Raw genomic sequence first — 25991 nt, 5'->3', positions numbered from 1 at the left:
CCGTTAGGGATACGCCTTGGCACAGCCAGAGAACGGGCGAGCCCAAGCAATCGCTTTTGCAGGAACTGGGCCTGGCACGCCCCCTCCCAGGAGGGGGCCTAGAATTTGGTGCCAACCCCCACCAATTTCATTCTAAGGAAACAGGTCGCTTTCGTGAGGGACGCTGACTCAAATTAGAAGTCTCGTTTTCATTTCACAACGTTCATGCTGATCTCCAGTGAAAATTCCATTACACTGGTTTGTGGCTGCACATAATTTCATGGTTACACAGAGTAACACGGTCCATTTGTGCGTTACGTTAAACTCCTTGCTCAAGGGTACAACAGTAAGCCTCTCTCCTGGGATGTGAGGAGCTGTCCTTTTGCTGAAAAATCCCTGTCCTCACAGGTAATGCTAGTAAGTGCTTGTTTGATACAGGTCTGCAAACACTTAGACAATGGCCTTGTCTAGTACACACCTCAACACGCACACACACACACACACCTGTTAGGCTATATAAGCGCAATCAGCATTCAACCCAATCCTACTATCGTACCGTTGTTTAAATTTGATTTAATATTTAAGTATTAATTGGCGAGTAGAGGCAGGTACATTGGGTGGCCTACACCACCGTTACCTATGCCGCCAGGCTGAGGTTTCAAACACTTAGAAGCTTCCGGAAAAGTAAACCCCATGACGAACAAACAACCATGCTCATCAGTAAGTATCATGGTTCACTTCTCTGTGTATTGTACTGAATTTGCGACATAATCTGTCTCCCCACTACAATCTGAGGGAGATCCCGCCCCCCCAAGGTCTTACTAAGGCCACATGCGTGATGGTTTCCGAATGCCACAAAGCTAAACCGCTCAATTTCACAGCGCAGCTTCAACGAATTCGGCCTGGGAAACACGCCTTGTCCTCATTCTTTAAGAGCGGAGACAATGTCGCTCTGAAGCCGTGTTTACAGTAATGTCCACACTCGTACTTGCGCTTGCCAAGACGAACATTTGTAGGTCTGGAAAAACAGCTGTCCCTAGTCATCAGTTTACACAGCATGGTGACCATCTTTACTTACACAGAAGGATTTAAAAGTGAAACATGCTTCTTACTCAAGACAGCTCTAGGGACTTTCAGGCTTTGTCTCAACAGTGTTTTACTACAATACAGGCCTCTATGAACCCCACTACACCCAAGATAAAAATGCATCTGGCTTTTAAAAAGATTAAAGTCCATTTTAAAATGTTAGCCGATACAAAGTTCTCCCTGGGATAACGTCATAACTCACCTTGTAAGTACAATGAAAATACTTCCACACAGTTTCAGTTATTAGGAAGCTGATAGGTTCTTTTAAAACTATTTATTAAATCCAGTAGACTTTTGGTTACTAGTGTGGGGACTGACATGCAGGTATTCCTGATGTACCTTTTGTACGTAGCTGAACCAAAGCGGCCTGAGACTCAGTTTGTCTTGACGTTAAAGACTTTGCTGCTCAGACACACAGAAGATAAATCCATCGCGACACAAAGGGCTTGGTAGATAAGAGTGGGGTGATTACAGCCCGGAGGAGACTCTGGGTGACCTTAACACTACCGAGTCCGACATAACCTGGTCACGCCAGGCCTCGGCCTCGCTGGCAACCCCCCGGGCCCTTCACTGGAGCGGGAACCTGAGCCTGTGTGTTCAGAGTTAAATAACATGACACAAAGTTCATTGGAACAAGTCCAGGCAGGTTTCCGGCGCTGTCATATGCACGGGCCACGGCACAGCGGCCATCTTTCACTTACGCGGTTAGCAATACGTCTCGTTAGACAAGCCGGCGTAACTTTAGTGAGCTTATCTGACCGCGCATTAGCGTTTCAGGCGAGGGGGCTGTTGGATTGTAACTAACGCAGCCGTTATCATGGATGGCAATGCGCTGAACAGGTGACGCGCACTGACATCTTCTGCAACCCACTTCATAGTTTACGTTCACGTTTTGTGCATCACGTACCTACATTTCACTATGGTATTTTTTGACCATTGGTTAGACAAAACAGAACTATAATTGGAGAAAATATGATGTGTCCCTGAGTTCCAGATTATCGTGGTTACTTCTGTGCCAGCTCTTAGTGCAGAACCCGCAATCTTGAAAGAAATCTCAGTTCAATTAAATATAGTATGAAAATAGACTAGTTCATCGGTAGGGGCTACACTTCAACTGATGCTATGCCGCTGTCGCGTATGCAGCGTTTCACCATACCCCCCGCCCCCTATCTGTCACGCCGACCCATTCTCCTTTACAGCAGCGTCAGTCAATCAGCTGTTAAAACGATCCAATTCTGCGATCTGTAATCTTTAACTTTTCATCTTTGACCTCCCCACAAGCTGGGCCATGTGTGAGAGGGCGAGACTATTTGTTCTTCTCCAGCTACGCCGTGCTTTCACCTCAGGTAGGATATTACGTAACAACATCTAAATATAGCGGGCGTGCTGATACGATTGTTTCAGCTGCGCGTGATTATTTGAAGTTTTGATACATCGCGTGATTAAAATGCAAACAAAATTTCAGCCACTCGTGTTTACCTGAACCCTGTTTCGATACAATGGAAAACCCCGATCTTTCTGCAAAGGGATTTTTCGAAAGTACTTTAACGGAGCTTTAACGAAACTTTTCTTTAATGAAACGCTTTGCCTCTTAAAGCACTCCGCTAGGAACTCCCCGAGCTGTCAGTGTGCTCGAGACCCACAGCCACATGCCCTGCTTGGACATATGCCTCTGCCTACCTTCCATCCCGCGGAGCTGTTGCTGTCTCCTTTATCTTTGAAGTACGACACAGATCTGACCATCCAGTCGTATATCTGGGATAGGGTCAGCCTCTTGTCGGGTGCGCTCTCTATGGCTTTGGTTATAAGGTCTGCATAGGAGAGGTTCCCCCAGGCATTCCGGCGTGAGGAGGACTTCCTCGGCTGCTGGTTTCCAGGTGCACCGCTGCCTGCGCCGCTGCCAGTAGCGGGAGGGGACTGCGAGGAGAGCGGAGATCCTGCATTGTCCTGACCAGCAGAGCCTGCGTTTATATCTTCTGCTATAGTACTTGGGCTGTTCTGGTCTTCCCCCGCAATACTGGTGCTGTTCAGTAAACCATTGGCGTTGATGGTCATAGAGCCGGCGGTGTCCTCCTCGTCGTCCTCTTCCTCGGGGATAATGTCCGTGTCGGTCGATTCGGGTTTCCCCGTGCTGGACTCGGGTCGTGGCAGAGGCCAAGTGCATGATCGTGGCCTTTTCTGCGGCTCGAAATCGGGGTCTATGTCCACGTCCAGTGAAGAAAGGGGGTCAGGGGGTGGCGCCTCTGCCATCTTTAGTTCTCTCTTTTTCTCTCGTCCCCGAAGACGCGCCGATCAGTCAACACATAAAGAGCACCAGACAGCCAGCTACCTGTCAAAGTGGCATCCCATGAATGCGCTTAAATTTTCAAGGTGCTCCCAAAGTCTAGCAGGCTCCCAGTCCGATTAGTTTAATGTTTATACATATGTCGTAAGCGATTATTAAGATCAAACGATCCGCAGTTGTGGAGTTTTTTCCTCACTTCAAACAGCTTATCGCATAATTCTCGGTAAACTCCATACGCCTTCTGAGCTAGTAAACTAGCTATCATTAATATCGCAGAGAATTACAATACAAATACATCGCTGGTTAGTCGCTAGCTGTCAGTATTAGCGGTTTGCATACATACCGGCCACTTCAGGAATTCTTAATACGACTTTGCCCGTAATTGAATGGATCCGCTCCTTTGTATCTACCGTGCACAGTCAAGATCCAGCGATGCACTGATGCAATGCAACTAGCTATAAATGCTAAGAACCACAGGACAGCGCAAAATGTGCAATAACGTTATAAAAGTATATGCATTACATTTATAGTTCGGAATAATATTCTTAATCGACTTGGAATTGATTAAATTGAAATTAAAAATCGCCTGGAATAAACATCATTTGCTAGCTAGTCTTGCGCTGCCATCTTGACAATTTCCCTTTCGCTCCGAAGTCCTTTTAATAACCCGACAGGCGAGAGCTTCTGAGTTTCTCCGTAAGTCGTGCACGTAAAAATAAATCGGGCGAAAAATAATCCGTTTCCCTCTTTTTGAAGAGTTCTAATCGCAACCTGCAAAACGATCGCTACTTCACCCGCGGTACCATCCACCATCTATGCGCTCCGATATCTAATTATCCCATGCCACATTCCTCCTACTGACAGCCCGCAGCAGGCAAAAAAACTTATAGAGCCCTGAATGGTCGTGAGACAGCCTAACCCCAGTTAAAGGACCTGCCCCCTGAAAGGAATCGCCTTTTAAAGCGATAACATCCGAAAGTACAGTATACGGGACTTGACAGGGTGCAGGGCATGTCGAGACACGCCGCTGGGGTAACCCACACGGACGGCCGCATGCACTCAAGTTAAACTGACCCGCGCCGCGCGACACCTTATACTGGATTATTTTAAAAATTCGCACCCTGTGTTTACTTCTACATACAGACGTGTAATTTTAACATGCAGCGGCAGATTCTACGCGATCGTGGTCAGTAACTGCATTAACATAGTACGCGTAACCCGGACTAAAACACATGGCAGGAGTCGGATGGGCAAAACCTCTTTGTGCGCGTACTTTCCTGGCATATAAATAGGTAATTAGCATCGCACGCAGGACTGGCGCGCGACAGAGACTCGGCGCTAACAGTATCGATGCGTCTTTAAAACTCTCCAGTAAGTTTTCCCCTTCGCGTATTAAAAGGGCTGTCAGTCAAGCCCGTCAGAGCCAGAAGGACACGCCCCCGTCAAGCTAGTTCGACGCCCTCGGACGCATGACGTCACCCCATTCCTAACACGAGCGGAGGAGAAATCCTATACGGCTCTGTGTTGCCTGGCTTCGTGCTGCAAGTGATGCTTGGGCGCACCCCACCCCCACCTCTGTACTGTAGCAAAACTGCATGGTAACGCCTTTGTTTCATGCGGTTGCGAGAGGCACCTGACGTAACCAGCCGTCAGTAAAGGAATCCCTTACCTTTATATGCTCAGCGTTAATCATTAGTTAATCTCCGAATGACTGAAGTGACTGTATCCAGAAAGAAAGTCGGTGACTGATCGAATGCGGTCGACTTTTAAGTACACTAATTTACCGGAATGAGTTCTCAGATACTGTTATTGTTAAAGGATTCATTTAATTTATATATCATTATAAATTGCATTGTACTTAATGTATATACAGTATATTATATCATTGCATAGTGTAGTTACTTTTGTTTCTAACTGTAAACTTTGAATAGTTTGGCAAAATACAAAAATAAAATGTTTTTAGTAATTAATTCAGGTAATATAAAATTCTTAGGAGTACAACAGTAAGGAACCAGAAGCAGGAGCTCTGTAGGTCCGCGAGGACCGGATTGGGAAACACTGTTCTAGACAGATCAGTCATTGGTTCCTTCCTGGAGTGCCTAATTAGAGATTTCTGCACATATCATTATATGGCCCACCCACTCGACGGGGCAAACTGGGGTGACCATGGTGGTGTTTCTCAAGCCCAAAACATATGGGCTGAAGGAGCCGGACCCCAACTTGAATAAGGGGAACTTTTGAGCCCCTTTGCAAGACTGCAGTAATCCATAGTGCTAAGGTATCTGATCTTACCCCTTGAGAATTCTCCAGTACCATTTCCCCAAGTCATTAAGGCAATTCGCGTAAGAAGGCTTGAGTTATGTTACATAAACTCCCAAGCACATTAACATTTGTCATAGTAACAACTTTCACTTTGAAGCATTTTTCAATCAGTGTTCTTAATTGTGGATTTTCAGATTTGTAACATTTTACATCACGTCACAAAGCGGCTTCTTCTAGACCATTAAAAAGTAATAACGTTTCCAATAACAGTTCTACAGTAACATAATCTTCCTATGCAACTGGAGATCCAGCTGCAAGCGCGAGCTAAGCCCATACTGAGCATGAACACGCGACTATCGGCCAGTTAACAGTTATCGGCCCGCTGGTTCTGCACGAAACCCTGGTGATATACCTTCACGCTCCCCCCCCCGCCCACCCCCCTTAACCTACCAAAGTGAAAACCAGAAATGAGACATGAAGGTCCATGTTGGGGGGGGGGGTCCACCTCATCTGCCAGGGGTCCGTCTTCAGAGCAGCGTTTCCAAATTCGGTCCTCAGGGACCCGCAGACAGTCCATGTTTTTTCTTTACTGGGAGCTGGGAGGAAGCACCCTGTGGATCCCAAGGACTAGGCTGGGAAACACGGCTTCAGCGGGTCTGTACTGACATGGACTTGAGACCAAGGTGTCTGGAACTGGAGAGGTTTGGTTTGCCCCTGTTTCTGTGCACAAAACATCAGTAGGACAGCAATCAAACGGCTGCCTCTGGGTCCAGAAACAGACATGGCTCAGCTATTGAGCGGGAATTTGCGACTTTGGAAAAGTGCTTATGTGCTATAATACACAATTTACCTGCAATGTATTGCGTTAAATAATGTCAAATTGTCTTCTAAACATCTTCCCACGTCATTGGTTGGTTAATACTTTAAATTAAGTTCTACTGCAGTGAAAAGTCAGAAATAGACCTGTAATGACACATGACAGTACAATAGCCTAGGTATTATTAAAAAACAAGTAACACACGTCATAAAATACAGTAAGTGTCTTATGACCTGATTTGCACAAAGAATGACATTGATTCCAGAGGGATTAATGCATGCATTGCAGAGAGGCGCACGGCACTGGTGTTTAACAAACAACCCAAGCTGAAAACAGAGTGGCCTGCCCAAGTCAGTCAATACGTCATGTAACATTCCCTAAATGCAGACCTTCATCATCATGGCCTCAGCCTGAAGAGTAGCCACTATAGACGGTGCACTTGAATTACCTCATCTTTACAAGATCAAATAGACAAGTCGCGAGACACTCTGTAAGTTGGTATCTGCTGCCACCTAGTGGTCAGAGATTCATTGCCTTTTTTAGAAACGTCCCTTTTTTGACAATCATTAGGGCAAACGTTTCTAAATAGAAGCATTCATGTAGAGCTGACCTCAGTAAACATTTACTGTCACAGTACACTATTGTGCACTGTTCGCATTTCACTACTACTGTAGCACAGACCTGAGCACCAGTAGAAGGGCTTTTGATCCAGGGCCTTAATGGAAGTTTATCCACCCATCCATCCATCCACTGCTTATCCAGAACAGGCACAGTCTCAACAGGAGTTGCAAGGGAAGGCTGGGATGCCAGACCATTATAGGGCACATGCTCACAATCACACAATATAAGCAATTTAGAGAATCCAGTTTGGAAACCAGGTGAAACCTACATAACAAGGGCAGCATATACAAACAGCACACACAAAGCATAGGAGTAGGATTCGAAGCCACCACTGTGTCACGTGACAGTGCTAGCCCGCGAGCCACTGTGTCTCCCCCATAGCTTTCAGTTTAGTTGAATCAGCAAACAAACAAAGAGGTCTTACTTATTGTCCATAAAATGCGGCATTACTACTGGTAATCCTGCTGTCCTTTAATTGGCTTAAAGGCACATATTCTGCTAGTTACAATCGTTGTCTCTGATGCTAAGATTTCGGCTGAGTCAGTGCTGCTCCCGCATCAGTCCTGCGATCTTCTTTAGATTCTTTAGAAACAAACGGTGCCGTGAAAGCTGCCGAACAGTAACGCCGTCTGCCACAAGGGGGCGTCAGAGGCCTTCCCATATGACCATCCTGCTCAGGTGTCCTGTAGGGCATGGCAAGATGTCAAGAGTTCAGCATTAAGCATCACCTCAGGTTACAGTTTAAAGCTTGTGTGCTAATCTTATGAGAGTCTGTGTGCTTCCGCAATGCTTTTAGTTAGATCTTTAATAATGAATAATGAAATTATTACAGTAAGGATGTCAAATCAAATGTTGGGAGCATCATAAATTGTGCAGGTGACTCAGCCCTGGTTAGCTGGGCATGCTGGTTGTCTGCTCCTATATACAGAGTGTCCTTTGAGATCCTGCACATTCACAGGGTAAGAAGTTTGGACCAGCAAAGTCCCCGAATAAGCGACCTTACTCTCTAATAAAACTTTAATCACCAATATTATCCTCCAGTGGTATAAATTGCTTGTCACTGCTGTGACAGGCACGGCGGATTACCTCTGCATTATCATTTTTACACGTCTTTGTCTAAATTAGCTTTACCAGTATGCATTATTTATAAATACACATTGCTTATTTTAATCAGCAGTTTATTCACCGGCAGCATCTCTTTAAATGTACGAATCAAATTTATTGAATAACTCACTAATTGAATTTTAAAATGTATCGTGATTTTCGTCAGGATTTAAGTTCCCACGGTCAGCGTGGTATTTGAAATTAAGTCAGTGCTGCACAGCTGAGATCAAGTACCCTTACCTTCTATTCTCTGTTACCTGGAAGATGCTCCAGCCGTCTCCCCCGGCAACCCCGTGCAGAGCCAGAGGTCTGTAAGATGGGAGGACGGATGATTAGCGGCTGAAGCCTGAAGAGGCGACACCTTAACTTGATCTACTGGACAATAAAAGGCGGGAAAAGACTCATCAGAGAGAAGTGAGTTTACTGTAAGGTCCTTCTTATCAACAGAGGTGTAGAGACAGGACAGGAAGTGCAGGCAGTGGCCTGGGGCCCCCGAGCTGAGGGGGGGGGCCCAAGGACGGCCGATTACATAGTACACTGCAACGACAAATTTGCTTTGTGGATTCTGTTTTTCGCTGTAAAGTGAAAGTGAAGGAATTGTCTTGATTCAATTCTCTGTTGATATTATTAATTTAGACTTCACGCTAAATTAACGGTCATAAATTTTACCATGTCGGGTTCGATGTGTTGGGGCCCTAATGCAGCTTTTTGACGAGGGCCCCCGGTGTCCCTAGAACCCTCTCTTCCTATCATGACGTGCTTTTGCTTTTAGGCTGGGGAGTTCATATCACATCATCACGTCCGCCTCAAGCAGGCAGCATTTTGTACGGTAAACCCAGGAGCCACAGAATATCAAAGCACTGTTATCTGATTTCAGTCAGTTTCATAAGTTCATTCATTGTTTTATCTCTGATACTGTGCCAGAGTCGGCAAAGATTATCGTACGTGAGCGTGGTGAAGGCACCCAAAGAAAAGCTCTTTAACTAGAAGAGCACAGACACATAAAGCTCTGATAAGCCTGGTTTAGTTTGCTTAATATATGTGATCTTGAAAACACACTAAATAGATTAGAAGCTGCTGTGCTCTAGCATCAGATCAGCCCTGGTGCCTGGTGTGGGCAATACCTTGGGAAGCAACAGGCATTCGTAGTCTTAGGCTTCACCCCACTTGGTGCCCTTGTGACTCACTGCTACCGCCCTGCTGGTCATGCACACCTGAATATTGCACATTTTACAGTCAGGGTGACATCAACACCTGGAGGGAGCAAAAAAGTGCACTGTCTGACAGGGAACTTGGAGGGAGCAAAAACGTGCACTGTCTGACAGGGAACTTGGAGGGAGCAAAAACGTGCACTGTCTGACAGGGAACTTGGAGGGAGCAAAAACGTGCACTGTCTGACAGGGAACTTGGAGGGAGCAAAAACGTGCACTGTCTGACAGGGAACTTGGAGGGAGCAAAAACGTGGACCGACTATGCGTCCCTGAGGACCAGATTGGGACACCCTGGACAAAATAATAGAAAATGCGTAAGCTGAAGCTCTGCATTGGGTTTGATGCGACAAAGCCCTGGTTGGGATCAGTGCCAGTTCGTCAGACAGGTGACTTCCTATTGGCCAAAGGTCATGCTGCATGACCAGCTGGATTTTCATTGGCCAGCAGCAGTGCAGTTGAAACACCATGCCTCAGTGTAATGTCAGTCAGGGGACTGTCTCAGACATCCTACAGACGGAACACAGGGCACTATGATTCCTCACTAGCAGGTTATATGAAGATCCTGAAAAGTATGAGGAGGTCCCTGGCTACACAGCTGCTGGTCTGGTGGTGTCAGAACTTGTGTCATGTGATCAGAAAAACAAAATCCCAGCATGTGCAGTTTACTGATATACCTGCCAAACCCCTTTACGCTTATGAAAGGAATGTCAAGCCGAAATGCTTTCAGTAAGATTCTGCGATGTTTGAATTTGATATAACTGAATCATTATATTCATACCTAATGAATATTTCATATACACATTATAAATAAACCATCTATCGAATACAAAGATGATGGTTTCGCAGGCAGATGATACAAGATACAGCACTGTGCAAAAGTCTTATTTATCTGGGTAGTAAGTGTACTATAGCTCAGAACGAAAAACACAATTTAGCATTAAAATGTGCAAATTCAGAGTAAAACAATATAAACCAGTAAGAGTTTCTTCAGGCTGAACTTCAAAGACGCTAGTAAGTTTTGAACCAAAGCCACAGAAACAAGGTTCTCTTCATGTCACCCGAAGAAATCGCCGAAGATGCTCCCAGGACTCAGAATGGCACAGGCTTGCTGGTTCTATCTGCCTGAGGAGGAAATGAACATGCATACCTTACTTCAAACCATCTGGCTGTATGGTGACACTGCGATGATATTATGACACATCAGCATTGACAAATACATACAAGAACTTGGCATCTTGGCAGATAAACTGATGCATGAGCTCATTTTTAGCAGCGCATGGGATGCCGCTGCATGCGAGTTGTGTGTTTCGCATGCGAATTTGAGTGATGCGGACGCAGGCTGCTGGCTGGCCTCGCCGACGGCCGCGGGTCCGACTCGGATTTGACCCGCCACATTTTTCAGGAATCCTCGGTCGAGTAACTATGGGAACATGAACAAAGACGGTTTCTTGTCTGGGTAATTACAACAATATGGGGGAAAAAGGTAGTTTCTGTTTTGTAGTGGGGAGGTGGATTGTATATGTTGGTTGCTTTTGGGGGGGGGGGTCCTTCTTTGAGGTGCGGAAACCATAGCCTGATGGATAATAGGGGACACACACAGAAATCAGACAAAATACTGATACAATGGTGGCCACTTCAGCGAAGTCCGTCCCGGCGGGCTAAGCAATGGCACTTATTAACCGGCGGCGGCGGCCGGGCCTTATTTATCCGGCGAATGCATTCCCTTTCAAGAGAAATTAACTTATTTACCATCGTTTTGTTTCTGCGCCAGCTCATCAAACAGCTCGTACATGGCGGCTTCCACCTCGGGTTGGGGTGGGGGGGCGGGAGGGGTAGGGGTATAGGGATAATAGAATATGAAATTAATAACACTCGAAGGCAACATCAAACGCACGCCGGGTCCCGCTTAGCTCTGCGCGCGTCTCAAAAGAACAGGATGTTATACTCTAAATACAAACATTAGATTTTCAATGCACATTAAAGCGGGCAATATCAACTCTCAGGTGAGCGATTCCGCCGTCATTTGCATACGCTGAAAGACGGCAGCACTTGAAAGCCAAAGCCAGTAATGAGGTCGCAGAAGTGAAGCAAACCCATCAACGCTGTGTGAACACAATGGCGAGCGAGGACAGAGCTCAGCTCCCGCACACAGGGTCCATGCCGGCGGAGCACGAGGCCGGGGCGGCGCTGACAGAGCGGGACCCCCACACACACACACACACACACACATCTCCACTCTGTGGGCCGACCTGTTGATCAGGCCCATACGGCCCAGCATTTGCCCAAGGTGGGGGGACACTCAGAGCACACCAAGAGGGATGCAGGAGCCATGACAGGACAGGACCAGGCCCAACAGGATGTACTACTTTGATATAACCCCCCCCCCCAACCACTACCAGTCATTCTGGGCTAGGAGCCCTCCTCGGATAGACTGGCAAAGTGCCGTGATGAGCTACTGATGTCAGAAAGACCCAAAATGCTTTGAACTGAAAGGAAAAGCAAAATATTAGCTTTCAACAAAGTGAAAAAACTGCCCCCCTATGCTTTATGCTAATAAGGAGATGGGAAGGAGGGACTGTCCCTCCCAGGAAAGTAGCCATTGAAGGAATAAAAGCCTTGAGGCTTTTTTTTTTTTGTTGGCGGGGGGGGGGTGTAGGTGTCTAGTGTGACTGGGAGTCATGAGAAGCCTGCATGTTCAAAGCTGTGTCCCTCTCCGCCAAGCCAGTGACCCCCCAGCACATGAGGGCTAGGGACCCCTACTGGGGAAAGGTTCACATATCCTGGCTTAACACAGCCAGGGAGCGGCTACAAGGCTTAAGAGCCGCCTATTGAGGGGGCCGACGCCACCCCCCCCCCCACCCTCAGCCCCACACAGAGCAGTGTGCGGACGGCCCCGCCAACAGAGCACAATAAACGGGTGTTATCTCCTGAGGGTCTGAGGACGAGGACCCTTTCAGGGCATGGATTCCGGAATGTTCACAGTGTCCGCGGAACAGTGACGAGAGCGCGGCAGTCGCCGCAATCGGCTTATGCGGGGAAATAAAATGAAATACAAGGATGTCATTTAATGCAAGTGAAAATGTAAGCATCTTATCTACCGAGAAAACACATAAGGGTAGACACTTAAATACCTATCTTTAGCCGTTATTGTGAGAACGTGAACTGACGTGGGACTGTCTTTTCAATTTGTAATATATTCAAAAATATAAGCAACTGCATTTGAAAAGAATCTTATGAAAGTGTTGAAGAAATCTCTGATGTGAGAAAAAGATGCAACATACAAAATATTCAGAATGTAATATGTAATATTATATGAATATGCCATAGATAATTCTGGTTTGAGCACCGATTAACGATATAATTAACAAATATATCTATGCGTATTTGGAAAAAAAGTACATTTTGGACGGTGTGTAGCAATATCTACCAATATTGTAATAACTTCCAATAATGTAATCTCTGCCAGTGACATAATAATTTTTCCTTTCTTAATGTAATAAAAGTCGATAATATAATAACTGGCCAATAATCTCATACATTTTCTGATTCGATAATATAATAAATTTAGCCAATAGAGTAATAAGTTACTACATTATCGACCAGGTATTAATTACATTATTAACTTTTACTACATTAAGAACAGATAAATGTATTACGTTATTGGCGTGTTATTACATTAGTGGTAATTAATACATAATTGGCTGCTACACAGTGGTAGAAGCTTTTTACTGAAAGGAAGCAGATCTTTGCCATTTTAGCCTCCCCCAGATGTGTTCTGTTCCTCAAGGGCAAACAGTCCGTAGCCCAGCAGGCCAGATGTTTCGGGGCGTCAGCTCAAACTGGCACCTCGATTCTCCCACAGGCCAGACTGTTTACCTCCGTAAAAAGCCTCTGGACCCCGGAGCAGGGTGTACCCTTCATGCAACAATTTCAACCATAAAAATGTATTAAAACAGTAAATGACAAACAAGATCCAGACACCATCCCACCTGCTCCAACTAGATTGTGTTTATACTTTGTTGTAGAATTGAAATGCTCTGAAACAAAGTGCTTGCTAGGCAACAAGGACAACAATAATAATAACAATATTAATATTCTTGTTGTTGTGGTTAATAATAATAATAATAATATAATAATGGCCATGCATTCTTCATTAACTCTCCCAGGAAATAAACATCTTCGGTAAGGAGAAGATGATCATCGTTTGGTGACATTTACTGTCCCAGCCAAGCTTCTTAGACGTCCAGGCGGCTCCCAGCGTCGGCCTGCAGGAGCAGCAGGTGTGAGGCGCCACAAGCCAAGCGAGGCTCATCCCTCACGCCGGAATAAGAAGCAGAGAATGACCCAGCTAATGCAGCAAGGCGAATCAGTATTCAGTGACGGCTCCGGCAAATTATGAAATCAGTGCATTTCTGCTACCGTCCTCCTTAAACCGGGAATAATTAGCAATCACTACAAAGCTAGAGGACCGAAATATTCTATTCTTCTGTGCTGTCAACTTTTATCTTGATCCAAGCTTAACCGAACGGAGTTCGTTTTTCCGAGGCAATTGGTTGAATTGGGCTTAATGACAACCTGACATGTTCTCAATTGCAACACAAAGGGATACGTCATTTCATCAACCCCGCCGACCCTTGCAATGTCCGGGGACATAAATAGCCCCACAGCCGCGGAGCGCCATCGAGTGGTGTGCCATTCTCTTCTTTCATGTATAGCCTGATGTCTGAAGGGTTCCTCCCGGGTGGAGGGGAGAGAGAAAAGATACCTAATCAGTCATAATTCCATTGGATATTTATAATCAGACGGATTCTCCGGGGCCTCCGTGGATCCATTACCTGATTATGTTCTTGATGGGTTCGTTAAAACTTTGGACTTCAGTCCTATTTATCAGTTTCCCACGTGCTACCAGACGCCGGGGAACCTTGCATGAATTGAGCCCAGGGCTGGACCAGCCATTTGGCAAACTGGGCATTTTCCTGGTGGGGCGATGGGGCTGTGGGCCAGCATTCATGGTGGAGGACACCCCACCCCGACCCCCCCAATCAGCAAATAATGTAATTTTGTAAAAGTCAGTGGCCGATTTCTAATCCCTGTCCAGCCCTGACTGAGCCCTGCTAAATAGACAAAGGTCTGGATTTTTCAACAAATCAACTTTCCTCTTCAAAAATTGAATTCAAAACTACTTTCAAAATGAATTTATAGTTATTTGAGATCCATGAACAACTTGAATAAAATGAAAACCAGGGTAACATTTGTAATATATTTTTATATATAAATATATTTTTTTTTAATGTAAGGAGGGGTGGACTTTTCACGGTACTTGTGCTAAACCTAGTTAAAGGTGGAACTGAGATGTAGATTCTAAAAGCAATATAAGAATCCAGCTGGGGAGGAAGTAAAATAGAATATCGAGCCCTTAAGAGAGTGATACAGCCCTCAGTGATAAAGTCAAGCAGTATAATGAGGTGGGCATTTCAGGTCCAGAAAGTAAAAATCCAAACCAGGATTTTGTTTCAACCAACCAGTTGAGTATAAAGAGTCACAGTCACTCAACTGCTTGGTTGAAACAAAATCCTGGTTTGGATTTTTACTTTCTGGACCTGAAATGTCTGCCTATGGCAGTATATCTGAAAGGTTGGGACCCTCTTAACTTTTCTCTGTGTTGAAAAGTGAATTACCGCGGAACTCAGCTGTCTCCAGAGTTGGTCATCTCCAACGGAATCCAACATCATCCAGCCATCTGGCATTAACGTTCATCCAGTAACTGTCATGGTAAGCTTGTCTGGAAAAAAGCCCAGCATACGTCAGTGGACACCATGGAGAGGACATGCAGCTGTGAGAGGGTATAATTGTGAACTGGTTTAGATCAACGATCAACTGGCGGATTCCCCCTACCTAATTTTTTTAGGCACAGTGGACTTGCCTTTGTGTTCCTGATGGAATTTGGCTCTGTGGGAAAATAGTTAGGCGGGAGAAGCCCTTAACTACCTCGCCAGTGACCTCAGAGATTTGGGAGCTCAGCCAATGCTGGTGCCACGTGCCTCACCTCAGCAGAGGTCAGCTGCCAGCTCAACTGCAGCAAGTGTTTAGTTTCCTGGGAAGCGGAACTGTCAGCAGAAGGACATAGGCTCCAGTCTCAAGTCAGAATTTGCTGTTGTATCCCTGAGTCACATGGCACTGAAGTATCGGAGTAAAGAGACAGAGCTCTCAGCAAGTTGTTGTCAATAAACACGCCCACCGTGCATGTAATAAATATGAGCTGAGTCAGCTTGGCATTTGACAAACCGTCCATCAGGTTGCGATTGCCAGATCCAGTGCATTTTGGCAACATATTTCAAGACAACTCACCGAACTGCCAATTTATATAATATCCTGAATCATGCCTTCCAAAAGTTTGATTTTACTTTATTTTATTTCCGACAATGCACTCATGAGAACAAATTGTACAAAGGCAGATATCTCCGCTTCTTGTCATTCAACAGCCTAGCCGGGGCTGTCCGTGATTTAGCATAGAGAACAAGTGGCTTTTTTCCTGCCAAAGTTGCTTTTGAGCTTTCAAAGAGCGGCTGTCATTGAGCGCCGACAAAAGCGAAGGATAGCTAACTATTTTGCTCTGATGAGGTCCACTGCCTCATTACTGACTGCAGAAAACATTTGATGATTTTTTTGTTTGGGAGAGAATTGACCAGTCTCAAAGAACCTGGGGTGGAAAGCTGCAAAGGAGTAGGGGCTGGGGCCGGGGGGGTGGCTGGATTGGGGAGGGGGGTCTAGAGGTTGTCGTCCATTCACTGGGTTGTGTCTTACAGCCACTGTTGAGGGGAAAGAAAGGCTGGGGGTAGAGGAAGCTTAAAACACTGCCTTTATGCTGCCAATCTTACACGACTCTTCTTACATCAAAGTGTTTTCAATACCAGGACCTCCTCTGCTAAATTTATTCAGGTTGTGGACACAGAGGCAACAATGTGCACGCACTAATTATAGCTAATTATCTGTCCCCTTTAAGTGTGACCGGCTTTGGCCAGGCCTGCTCAGTGTATAGGCGTTCTCACCACCTACCCCTGCCTTGTCCAGTCTCCTTAAAGAAGCATCTTTTGATTGCCAGTCCTGCCTTTCGTGCTCCTGCTCCCCCCCCCACTCCCCACTGTGCCTCTCCTGGGCTGGGTGAGCTTCACCTGCACCATGACCCCCCCCCCCCCCCCCCAGTTGTGCCTGGTTCTGTGGTATGCCAAGAGCCATGATGGACATGTATGGCAAAATGAAGGACTGCCTTGTTAATTTGCCGATTTCCAACAGCTTGGTAGGGCTGGATGAGGGGTGGGGTGGAGGTGGGGGGGGGCGTTGGTTGGGGCTCGGCTCTGAAAAATAGGCTGTCCGGTGGGTCCCTTCCTCTTACTTTCTTTTCATGATCTAAATGAGACGTTTATTGGATTAGAGTTCTTTTCCACCGTGCTTCAAGGTGGCCAGTAACAAAAAGCTCTAAAACCAACTGCCTTTAGTAATTGTCTAGAGATTTGGGAGCAAAAAAAAAATAGAAGCGGGTGGGAATTCACCCGCTTATTACCTCACAAACAAATAATCAGCCGCGAGTTAAAGTCCCGTTAACGAGAACCGAAGATCTGCTTAGTTGCACCGGGGCAGCGTACCGTCGATCGGGAGTCCGACGACGATTTAACGTGATTTAATGGCGCGCTCCCGATTTGCCCTGGCCACTCGAAGCCACAGGGGAACGTGTGTGACTCAAAGAGCCGGCCTTCGAAGACAATGTCGGGTTAATGCTTTCTTATTTCCCCTTTTTGAGGAATGCGGCCTTTCATTTGTCATTTTTAAAACCGTAGCTGACACGACAGTTTGGCCCAACAAAGGGAGGTAAGCGCACGCAAGGCAAGAAGGGGGAAAGAACACACGCAGAGCTACTCAAGGTAAATTAAGGTTATCATATTTCCAACATAATGTCGTACGCTGCCGCCCATCGGAACAACGGAAGAAAAAAGTCAGCTCTCTCCTTAGCCTGGGTACACAAAACATGACCCTGAGCAGTCAAATGGAATAAACAGAGGCCTTCAGAAAGGGAGCTAGGAGCAAGGAGGAATCTCAATGGGATTTAATAACAAGTTCCAGGGCTGAAAAGCCTGCCGGCTGAAAGGCTCAAGTTTGAGTCCCGTGGGCCAGTCCTTCGCGATGAGCCCGGGCCGGGGACACGCTGCGTGCGGCGAGGACGCCGTGCAAGGGCCTCAAATTAAAATCTCACGGAGCACATTCCTCCCACAGCAAACTCCAACAGCTTGGACACGCTCCTCCTCCTGTAAGCCCAGATCCGCATCTCCACCACGTGCTGTAGAGTGCGACCGTCACACAGGTGACCTCCAGATGGAGATGCAGCGCCCCCCCCCCCATTGTGATTCTCATGCTGGAAAAAGGGACGACATGGTGAATCTCACCGTGACCAACTGCGGAACTCTTATTCACGTTATCAGTCTATTACATCCATCCATCCATCCATCATTCATCTGCTTAACCTGGTCACGGTGCAGCAGTATTACATGTGATATGACATAATAATAATGATTAAAGATGTTGTAGTACCAAATGGAAATGCTGATGAGCCACATGGACCGTAAGCAGAGATCTCTCCAGATCATCGGCGCCGCTCTGCTGGAGCTAAAACCGGAGATTCCCTCACAGGAGCGCCCCCGTCCGGTGGCTGACTTGTAACTGATCATTCAAACACTTTGGATGATTGATGTGCACAGAAATCAGCCATAAATCGAAAGAAAAAAAACACAATTTGTCATTGGAATGATTCCGACCCTCTATCACCTTTGCGACATTACTTACGGCAACAGTGTGTTTAATTGTATTTGTATTCCCAGGGAATATAGTTAATAGGACTGAATTTGTTATCTATTCCAACTCTGTGTTGAAATGCTATGGGATTCAATTTTGTTAAGCTGAATTCCGAGTCAGGTACCTGTTTTAGGTCAGTTCAATGATGTCTGATGATAAACGACCAGGTATCTGACTTTTTGTGACGGGTCAACAACCAGCTTCCATCCATTCATCTTCCGACAGCTTATCCTGAACATTTATGCAGGGGGGGGGGGGGGCTACGCTGGGCAGCGTAATGTACATGGCTCACGGACACCCTGGATGACACTGACCGACTGCAAACCTCCAAAACTCCTTGAACGTGAGAAGGTATCATCGGCAGCCGCTAACACATGCCCGTAGAATTAATATTGTTAAGAAATGCAGTATATTGTTAGCAATGCTAAATGCTACACATCAGACAAACTCAGCATATAGGGCACTGTTCGGTGGGCTTGCTCATGAATCGTGGGTCTGCAACGGCATGGGCACAAGACAAAAAAGCAGATGCCCTCCTCCAGTCCTGCATCTGTGGTGTTTCGCCAGCTGGTCCCCTGATACGCAGCCCCGTGTCGTCATTACAAGGGAATTAAACGCTAAACGTGTCAGCGCTGCGGCGTCTAATTTTGGCATTGTGTCCGCCTAGTCTTCCGTGAACTGCCAATCACGGTGATTTCGCAGAAGCTGCCCCTTCCAAGCTGCCCCACCCACCTTGTTCTGCATGGAATTAGTCTGGGTGACTGGGTATGTTGCCCCGCCCACTGTCCCTGTGTGACAGCAGCATTGTTGGCCAGTGGTGGGGGAGGGGCCGGCCAAATAAAAAGTCAATTGATAAGTAAAGACATCAGCGGCAGCTTAACTAGCACTATGGATCAGGTGGCAGCTGAGGTTAGGAAGGTTCTGGCACTAGCCCAAGCCAGACACGCCTCCCCCCCCCCACACACACAGAGCCCCACCCTCTAGTATATCCGCCCCTTCTGGTCAGCTTCTTTAACTTCATCAATGGAAGCTGGACACTGGGGGTAGGAAGGAAAACGGGGCCAAATATGACGTTAGATAAAGGGAATCGTGGGTGACACTGAGACAGCGGGGCGGCCCGTTCCACTACCTTCTGGCAGCAACCCACTTTTCTGGAGTGACTTGAGCCAATCGGCTTTGCTTGTGCCACTTGGTGCCATTCCGCAAGAAGTACGACCGCCAGAGCGAACTCCCCATAAACCCTCACACATAATCCTCTCAGGATGGAACGGTGAGCACTTCACACTGATTCAGAGAGGCACTTTTCACACAATGGGGGTTGTTCGAAACTCAAATAAAATTAAACAAATGCCCAACGAAAACATGGCTATTGTAATTACATCAATCTCTGCAATGATCCAAGCATATTAGACGGCATCATCTTCTCTAAAATCGCAGCCATTCTCACCCATTGCTGCTCTGCAGTTTGCCAGCTTGCCTGTCGCTGGCTTCATTTTCCACTATATTAAAACTGCTAGTAGACAATTGGTCAGTTCTAATCAGCTGACCGGATGGCCTGCACGCCCACACGAACGTGGTTGACCGCAAGGGCCCCTTATGCTCCCGGGATGCTGTCTCTCCCAGTGAAACCCATTTTTAAAAATTGACAGCTTGGGATGAGCCACAAGAGGGCAACCTGTATTTGGATGGGGTCCGGGACCCAAGCTGAGGTGAGTGGAGAACTGGAAATGTTCCCCCAGCGACCATTCCAGCTGGATGCCCATGAACTGCCTCTGCCATTATGACGTATCTATGGAGAATATAAACTGCCGCTTTACCTATGATCACCAGTAACTAGGAGCAGTGATGGGTCACCGATGTATCATATTCGCTCATTTAAGCTGAACAAACCAGTGTGGCTCCAGAATTAAACAAACCTATTACCCACCTCTATTGGTTAATTCTTATTAAAAACCCATATTATCCGACTTCCTGGGACGGTGCTCCTGTAAATTCTGCCATAACACTGATTAACCTGAGCTGCAGCGTACGAAATACCTGAACAGTTTGCCTATGGAGTATACAGATTTAAATATCTACATAAATAATAATTTAAATGTGGAAGAATTCTCCCTCCCACAAAACGCTTGCAAATAATTCTGCGATTTATTATACAGTAGGGGGCCTTTGTAATGGGGGAAGCGGGGGGATATAATGCCGATACCTGCTTTTAATAATGCGATTAATTTGCAAAGCAGCTGAGGACGGCTGGCCACTTTGAAATGCAAGCGAGCCGACGGTCCCCTTTTCTGGGCGACTCGCCGCTGGCTGTGGCCCCGGGACCCCTTTGTAAGCGAGGGACCGGGAGGCGGAGCTATAGCTTTGGTGCGCCCCGGAAGGATCAAAGACGTCGCTCTGATCCCCCGTCCCGCTCCAGTCCAACAGGACGCCTATCAAAAGGTCTGACTTCTTATACCTGTTTTTTTTTTTTTCAACCTGCCGCACGCCGACGAACGGCGCAGAGTTAGCCATCTGCAGCCTGTTTTGATGCGGGAGCGGGAACGGCTGGGGGGGGGCAGGAGTGGGGGTGGTATTAGTGCCGTCGTTTTGTCTTAATGGCATCACGTTCCCGGTCCAATTGTCAAATAAGGCCCCTCATCGATGAGAGAAGAGACTCAAAAACAAAGGAGACTACGAAGAGGGAGACGTGATTTATCCAGCCACTGCACAAGAAATTCATTACATTCCCCAACAATGACCGGAGGGAGAAGGGCTTTTTTCCTCCCACTCTGAACGGCGCTCATCTGAGCGGCGAATGAATGGAAATGTCAATTAGCTCCGTAGAACAATCTACATCTGAAGCCACACACATACAAAATGCCCGTCAGGCTGCTCACTGACACTGGAAATAAAGCGACGCTGCTTAAGTTTGTCGGTTGTTTGTTATTAATTGTGTATAAGGAAGCAAAACTGTTTAATGAGGAATTATGTAATGATACATGTGTTTTTTAGATGTGGAGTGATATATCTGTCAGAAATAACTGAATTACATCACAGTTGTAGCTTAACATTTACAATTTGTAATCTGAGTACAAACAATTTGTACATAAAAAAGCAAGACCCCTTGACATAACCAGAATCATTCTCAAGTTGTTGACCATGACATGTCACAGTGAGGCCTGTAGTCTGATGGCAAAACATGAACCGGCAGTTAATGACCTTTAACCATTGAATGGGGAGGCTGATGTCCCGAGAACGGATTTCTGATAAGACTTTTCTGTAACCTGGGTTGAGTGCCTTTCCACCTGTAGCCCAGAATCGCAGTTATGTACTCCTCCGACCCCTCCCTACCCCCCGGGACCTTGTGAATAGGCCCCTTCACCCTAACCCCCAACTGTTACATGCTAGAGTCACCAGGCTCTTGCAGGTGAACGACGCAGTTGTGCAATCAGTGGCTCAAATTATGCACCGCTTTCAATTAGCTAAGTGAGATTTGAGTTAGGAAGAATTAAGCCCGATAAAAGAGACGGATCTCAAAGTTCAAGTTCAAACACATAACCCACTTAATGCCGTGTATCATCTTGAAAAATAAAGTGTTTGGCTGAATTTTACCGACCCTTTCATGTTATGGTCGTGTTTCTGCAAAAGAGATTATGCGTTTCTCCATTAGTCGTCTAATTAAATCTAAAAAGCCCATCATGGAGTGCTCGCGGTCCATCTCTTGTTTGCGACGGCTCCCCAGCGCCCGCATCACAGTGCGCCGTGCGAAGTGTTTGTGACATCAATGGGGGGGCACTTGAATGGCCGCTGCCACGTGGGACCTGCGCAGAAACGTCACCTCGCCTTTTCTGCCGAGTCGCGTGTGCCGGGTTCTGGGTCTGCTGTGACCCAACCTTGCTGTGAGGGAAAGGGGGTATGGAAGGCTGTGAGCATATAGCGCTAATCATGCTGACATAGCTACCCCTTCAGGTATCCCACAGGGTGCTCGACCAGGTGACTTATGCTGCGTTCCATTTACCTCAGAGGTCGGAAGTCGAAGCTGGGAGTGACATCACACCCGATTTAACCGTGCTCCAGTACAACAAATCAGAAAACCAGTAAGCAATACCTGGGACCTGTTTCAAAAAGCAAGATTTCTTGCTTGCTTAATTTACCCTAGTTCATCTTCGTTCACTTACATTTAGCCCCTGAGTACCTTAAATCTGACAAGTTATCCGGCTAAGCAAGAAATCCGGCTTTGTGAAACAGGCCCCAGTTCTAGCCAGATTCACTGTTAGCCATTGTTCGCAATAGCAGGTGATAACAACACATTATGTGGTATTTTGCACATAAAAACATGTAGCAACACGTCTACCGATAGCAGTTGGGCAGTACTGTGCGTACGACCAATTTAATGAGCCACAATAAGACGTAAGTGCTAATAAACAGTATAAAACTTCTGTCGATGAAGGCCGCAGCCATCTTGAATTCTGAGTTCAGTGTTGTGTAGATTCTTCCAACTTTCCGAGTAGAACTTCAACTAGAAACTCGGAATTTCCAAATTATGAGTTCAAATGGAATGCAGCATTATTTCCAATTGCATGACATTTCTAAGGAAGCCAAAATGAGCCCAAGGTCGGTTCCGTTTTCTTGTGATTCCCATGTGCTGTCTTTTCATAAAGCCCATCTCCATAAGCCCAACTTCACTTCAGAACCCCGCTAAAGTCCCTGTCCCGTCCTCCCACCTCCCATGCTTTGTTGCTCCGTTTCCCGTCCAGCCTGGAGCGAGTCTTACAGTCACGTTCGATATTACCGTGTGAAGCAGGTGTATCACAGGGGAACCTAAACGCTAGGCTTAGTGTTTACCAGCCATACATCCAATCCTTGAAGCCAGGCTTGATATTTATGAGTGGTTTGTGTACCTGAGACCCACAAGACCACCGCCGCCAGCGTCACATCTATTAACCAGTGAGTGAAGGCTCCTGCTGGCGGCTGGTTAAAACGCTGTTTGAGACAGCGCTGTCGCCCGCCTCGAAACTCTGCTTTGCACCTCGAGAGGACGTGGCACACGAAACAGCAGGCGAGGTGTCTGTCTCTTTGTGAAGAGCACGAGGGTCATCAAAGGGTCCCTTTTCTAATGGAAAAGATCAAATCACCTCCTCGCATTAGCATAATGGAGCTTTGACCTACAAACACTACATGTGAATTTACCTTGCGGGAAATAAAGCCAGCACACAGTTAGAACCCAGGTGACTGTATCTCATTGGAGAAGGGAGGGTATTAAATGAGATACAGAGAAAAGTGACCATCGTCGGGGAGGAAAGGTTTGAGAAGGATGTACGAGCATGGCTGCATCCGTAAAAGATCCGGCACTGGAAAGAATCCATTATAGTTTCTTTCTGATGGAAAAAAAATCCTTTTTTTACCCACTCATCCAAACGTGTTTTCTGTCTACTGTCGTGGGCGACATTAACTGGTTGGAGGTGAATAACAGCTGGAAATTCTGAAGTTTGCGCCATTCGGGGGCACAGGAGACTCACCTTCTGGGGCCTTATTTGAAGATGCCACAACCACCCCCACCTTCTAAGAAGAATTTTAACGTAGCATTTTAGAATGACGGCATCAGCGATGCATGTGACTGAGTGAAGGGGGAGGAATCAATCGTAATGTTCATTAATCCACAAATTAATCAAATAAAAGAAGAGATCTCAATAACGTTATCTCCATCCCATGCCCTGCGGTCCTGTCCTCCTATTACAGGCAGTGTGGACCTTGGCCTATGTCAATCAAAGGAAATGAACAGTTCTTCAAATGTGCTTTTCAGATAACCTGTTATTTACTCAAATGAGTCAATTTTAACTTCCACCAAGGGGTTACCGGCCGGGGCTGAGAACAGCACTCTCCAGTGTTGCCTTGAGCTAATTAATGAGATTGAGCGTGAATACCAGGTGTTTTACATCTCTATTCCCCCTCGCAGCACCAGGGCCAGTGTCGCTCTCTACTCGCCGTGTGACTGCAAATGATCACGAAGCGGCTTTCTGCCGAAATGAGGACAAGTAGGCCAGCCAATGCGGCAGGCCCGAGATAATCAAGCACGGGGGGAACGTAGACTAATATGAAACAGAATCCTCGGCACAATGGCGGACAAAACAAGCCCACAGATGGCCTGACACAAAAATAAGCAGCTGCATTGTGCTCTGAGGGCCTCGCGTCGCGCCCGGTGAATAATCAGGGGTCGGGGCCGTTTCTCGGGACTTTAAATTTTACCTCCTGTGAACGCGGCATGAATTGAACCTGCAAATACGGGGGCTGACACCCCAGGAACAAAAGACGCTGTTCCTGTGTTACGCCACCGACGGTATGGCTCCCCGCCGCGTGGCGTGATTTCCGGCCGCGTGGCTGTTTTGGAAAGATCCGATTGTCCGGTTCTGAAGAGTAGCGTGAGTCGGTCGCCGTCAGGTGGGGCCCTGTTTTACGGTCATTTGGCCCCTCCCACATCGCTTTTATCTCCTCTGTCTTTCAGAAAAAGCACACAAATATTGTCAAGCCCTCTCCTCCAAGAACCAACCTCCCTCACCCTCAAATACAGCCCCCCCCCCCCAATTCATTCTCATATATTCCCCAAAGCAATACTTGAAAGCATATGTTGTTTGTTTTATGCTGAAGGGCCTCAAGGGCCCAGTGTTCTGCATTACGGGCCCTTAGATTTGATTCCTCGCCTTCCGGCTAACGGCACCCACTCCGACGTCCGTGCCACTGTCACAAAGGCCAGCCCCCCCCCCCCCCCCACGTGATTGCCCGTATTTCCCCACAGTTTGAAAAGAGTAATTATAACCTTTTATTCGATCGCTATTTGTTTTGCATATACATACAGTATTGATTGCGATATCAGGGTATCTTTTGAGGAAACATGGCACTTGCACAAAACAGCACGCTAATATTCAAATGAGCATCCAATTACAACAGCAAGAGTCACTTTTGTGTGGCGCACACGGTGCCAAATTAAGATCTTTTGATCTTACACCCTTACTTACACAACTCTACAGATGAGTAATTTTACAGTGTGACTAAGGACAAGACAATGGCTGAAGCATTTTCTTCCCCGAGCATCTCAATACCCTGCATTCATTACAGGCTGCGGACAAAGGCCAAGGCTACAAATTACTGATAATGGTGGTGTGCTAATGAAGAGAATGGAGAAATTTCATTAGCATTAAAGAGAAAAGATTTTTTATGACCTACAGTTGCTTTCCATTACGAGTTACTTAAGGAGGAGAAAAGAGGAGACAGAAATCTAACGCTTCATTTCCATGAGTGAGAGGCAGCCTGATTGGCGTGGCTCCGCCGGTGCCGATGGCAGCCTGTCGGGGAAAGAAACACAAAGCCGTCCGAAAATATCCCCGTACGGAGAACGATGCAGGTCATTTAATCAACATTTATTTCCATGTGAAGGCTGAAAACATTGCATATGTTTTCTGATGTTAATCATAATTGGCTTTGCCAGTTGTATCTTGCAGATAGAGCGTTAGCTAATCCTATCTGAATTAGGTGACAGTCAGAAAGCATCGATTAACTCTTGAAGTACGATTTCAAACAACACGCCTCGCTCTATTTTTAAAGTGAGCATGTGTTTATTTCAGGTAGATACTGGCCGGTAGGTGGTTATGTAATAATAATAATAATAATAATAATAATAATAATAATAATGGGACGTGTAAAAATCATAAAGCCTGCTTCAAATTTAAGGATTACTTTTACATGTAAAATGGTGGTAAATGTAATGTACGCGTTATGTCAGGATATTTTGATTCTCCACATATTTAAC

At 46.4% G+C, this 25991-nt stretch overlaps 1 protein-coding gene and 1 long non-coding RNA gene across 4 annotated transcripts in view; one reads left to right on the top strand and one right to left on the bottom strand.

Annotated features, from left to right (window-relative positions):
- foxo3b (forkhead box O3b) overlaps positions 1–4864 on the bottom strand; it is a 33187-nt gene extending 28323 nt beyond the window's left edge. Inside the window, exons 1-2 of the mRNA XM_023836423.2 lie at positions 3693–4864; positions 2746–3394 (exon numbers count right to left, since the gene is read on the bottom strand). Of these exons, the coding sequence (XP_023692191.1) occupies positions 2746–3315 (570 nt within the window). The 5' untranslated portion in view covers positions 3316–3394; positions 3693–4864. The remainder of the gene's footprint in view (positions 1–2745; positions 3395–3692) is intronic.
- The window catches only part of LOC111856481 (uncharacterized), a 72249-nt gene that overhangs the window by 44848 nt on the left and 1410 nt on the right, over positions 1–25991 (top strand). The window contains exons 4-5 of one of the 3 annotated variants that reach the window (XR_002841148.2): positions 8418–8567; positions 13531–13644. This is a non-coding gene — a long non-coding RNA (uncharacterized lncRNA). Of the gene's footprint in view, positions 1–8417; positions 8568–13530; positions 14844–25991 lie in introns of those variants that run through there. The other 2 variants (XR_002841147.2, XR_002841149.2) reach the window with 2 other exon arrangements.

The sequence above is a fragment of the Paramormyrops kingsleyae genome, chromosome 19 (assembly GCF_048594095.1).
Source record: "Paramormyrops kingsleyae isolate MSU_618 chromosome 19, PKINGS_0.4, whole genome shotgun sequence".
Classification (NCBI taxonomy): domain Eukaryota; kingdom Metazoa; phylum Chordata; class Actinopteri; order Osteoglossiformes; family Mormyridae; genus Paramormyrops; species Paramormyrops kingsleyae.
Note: the sequence above shows the minus strand (reverse complement) of the source record. Positions and strands in the feature narration are given on the sequence as shown.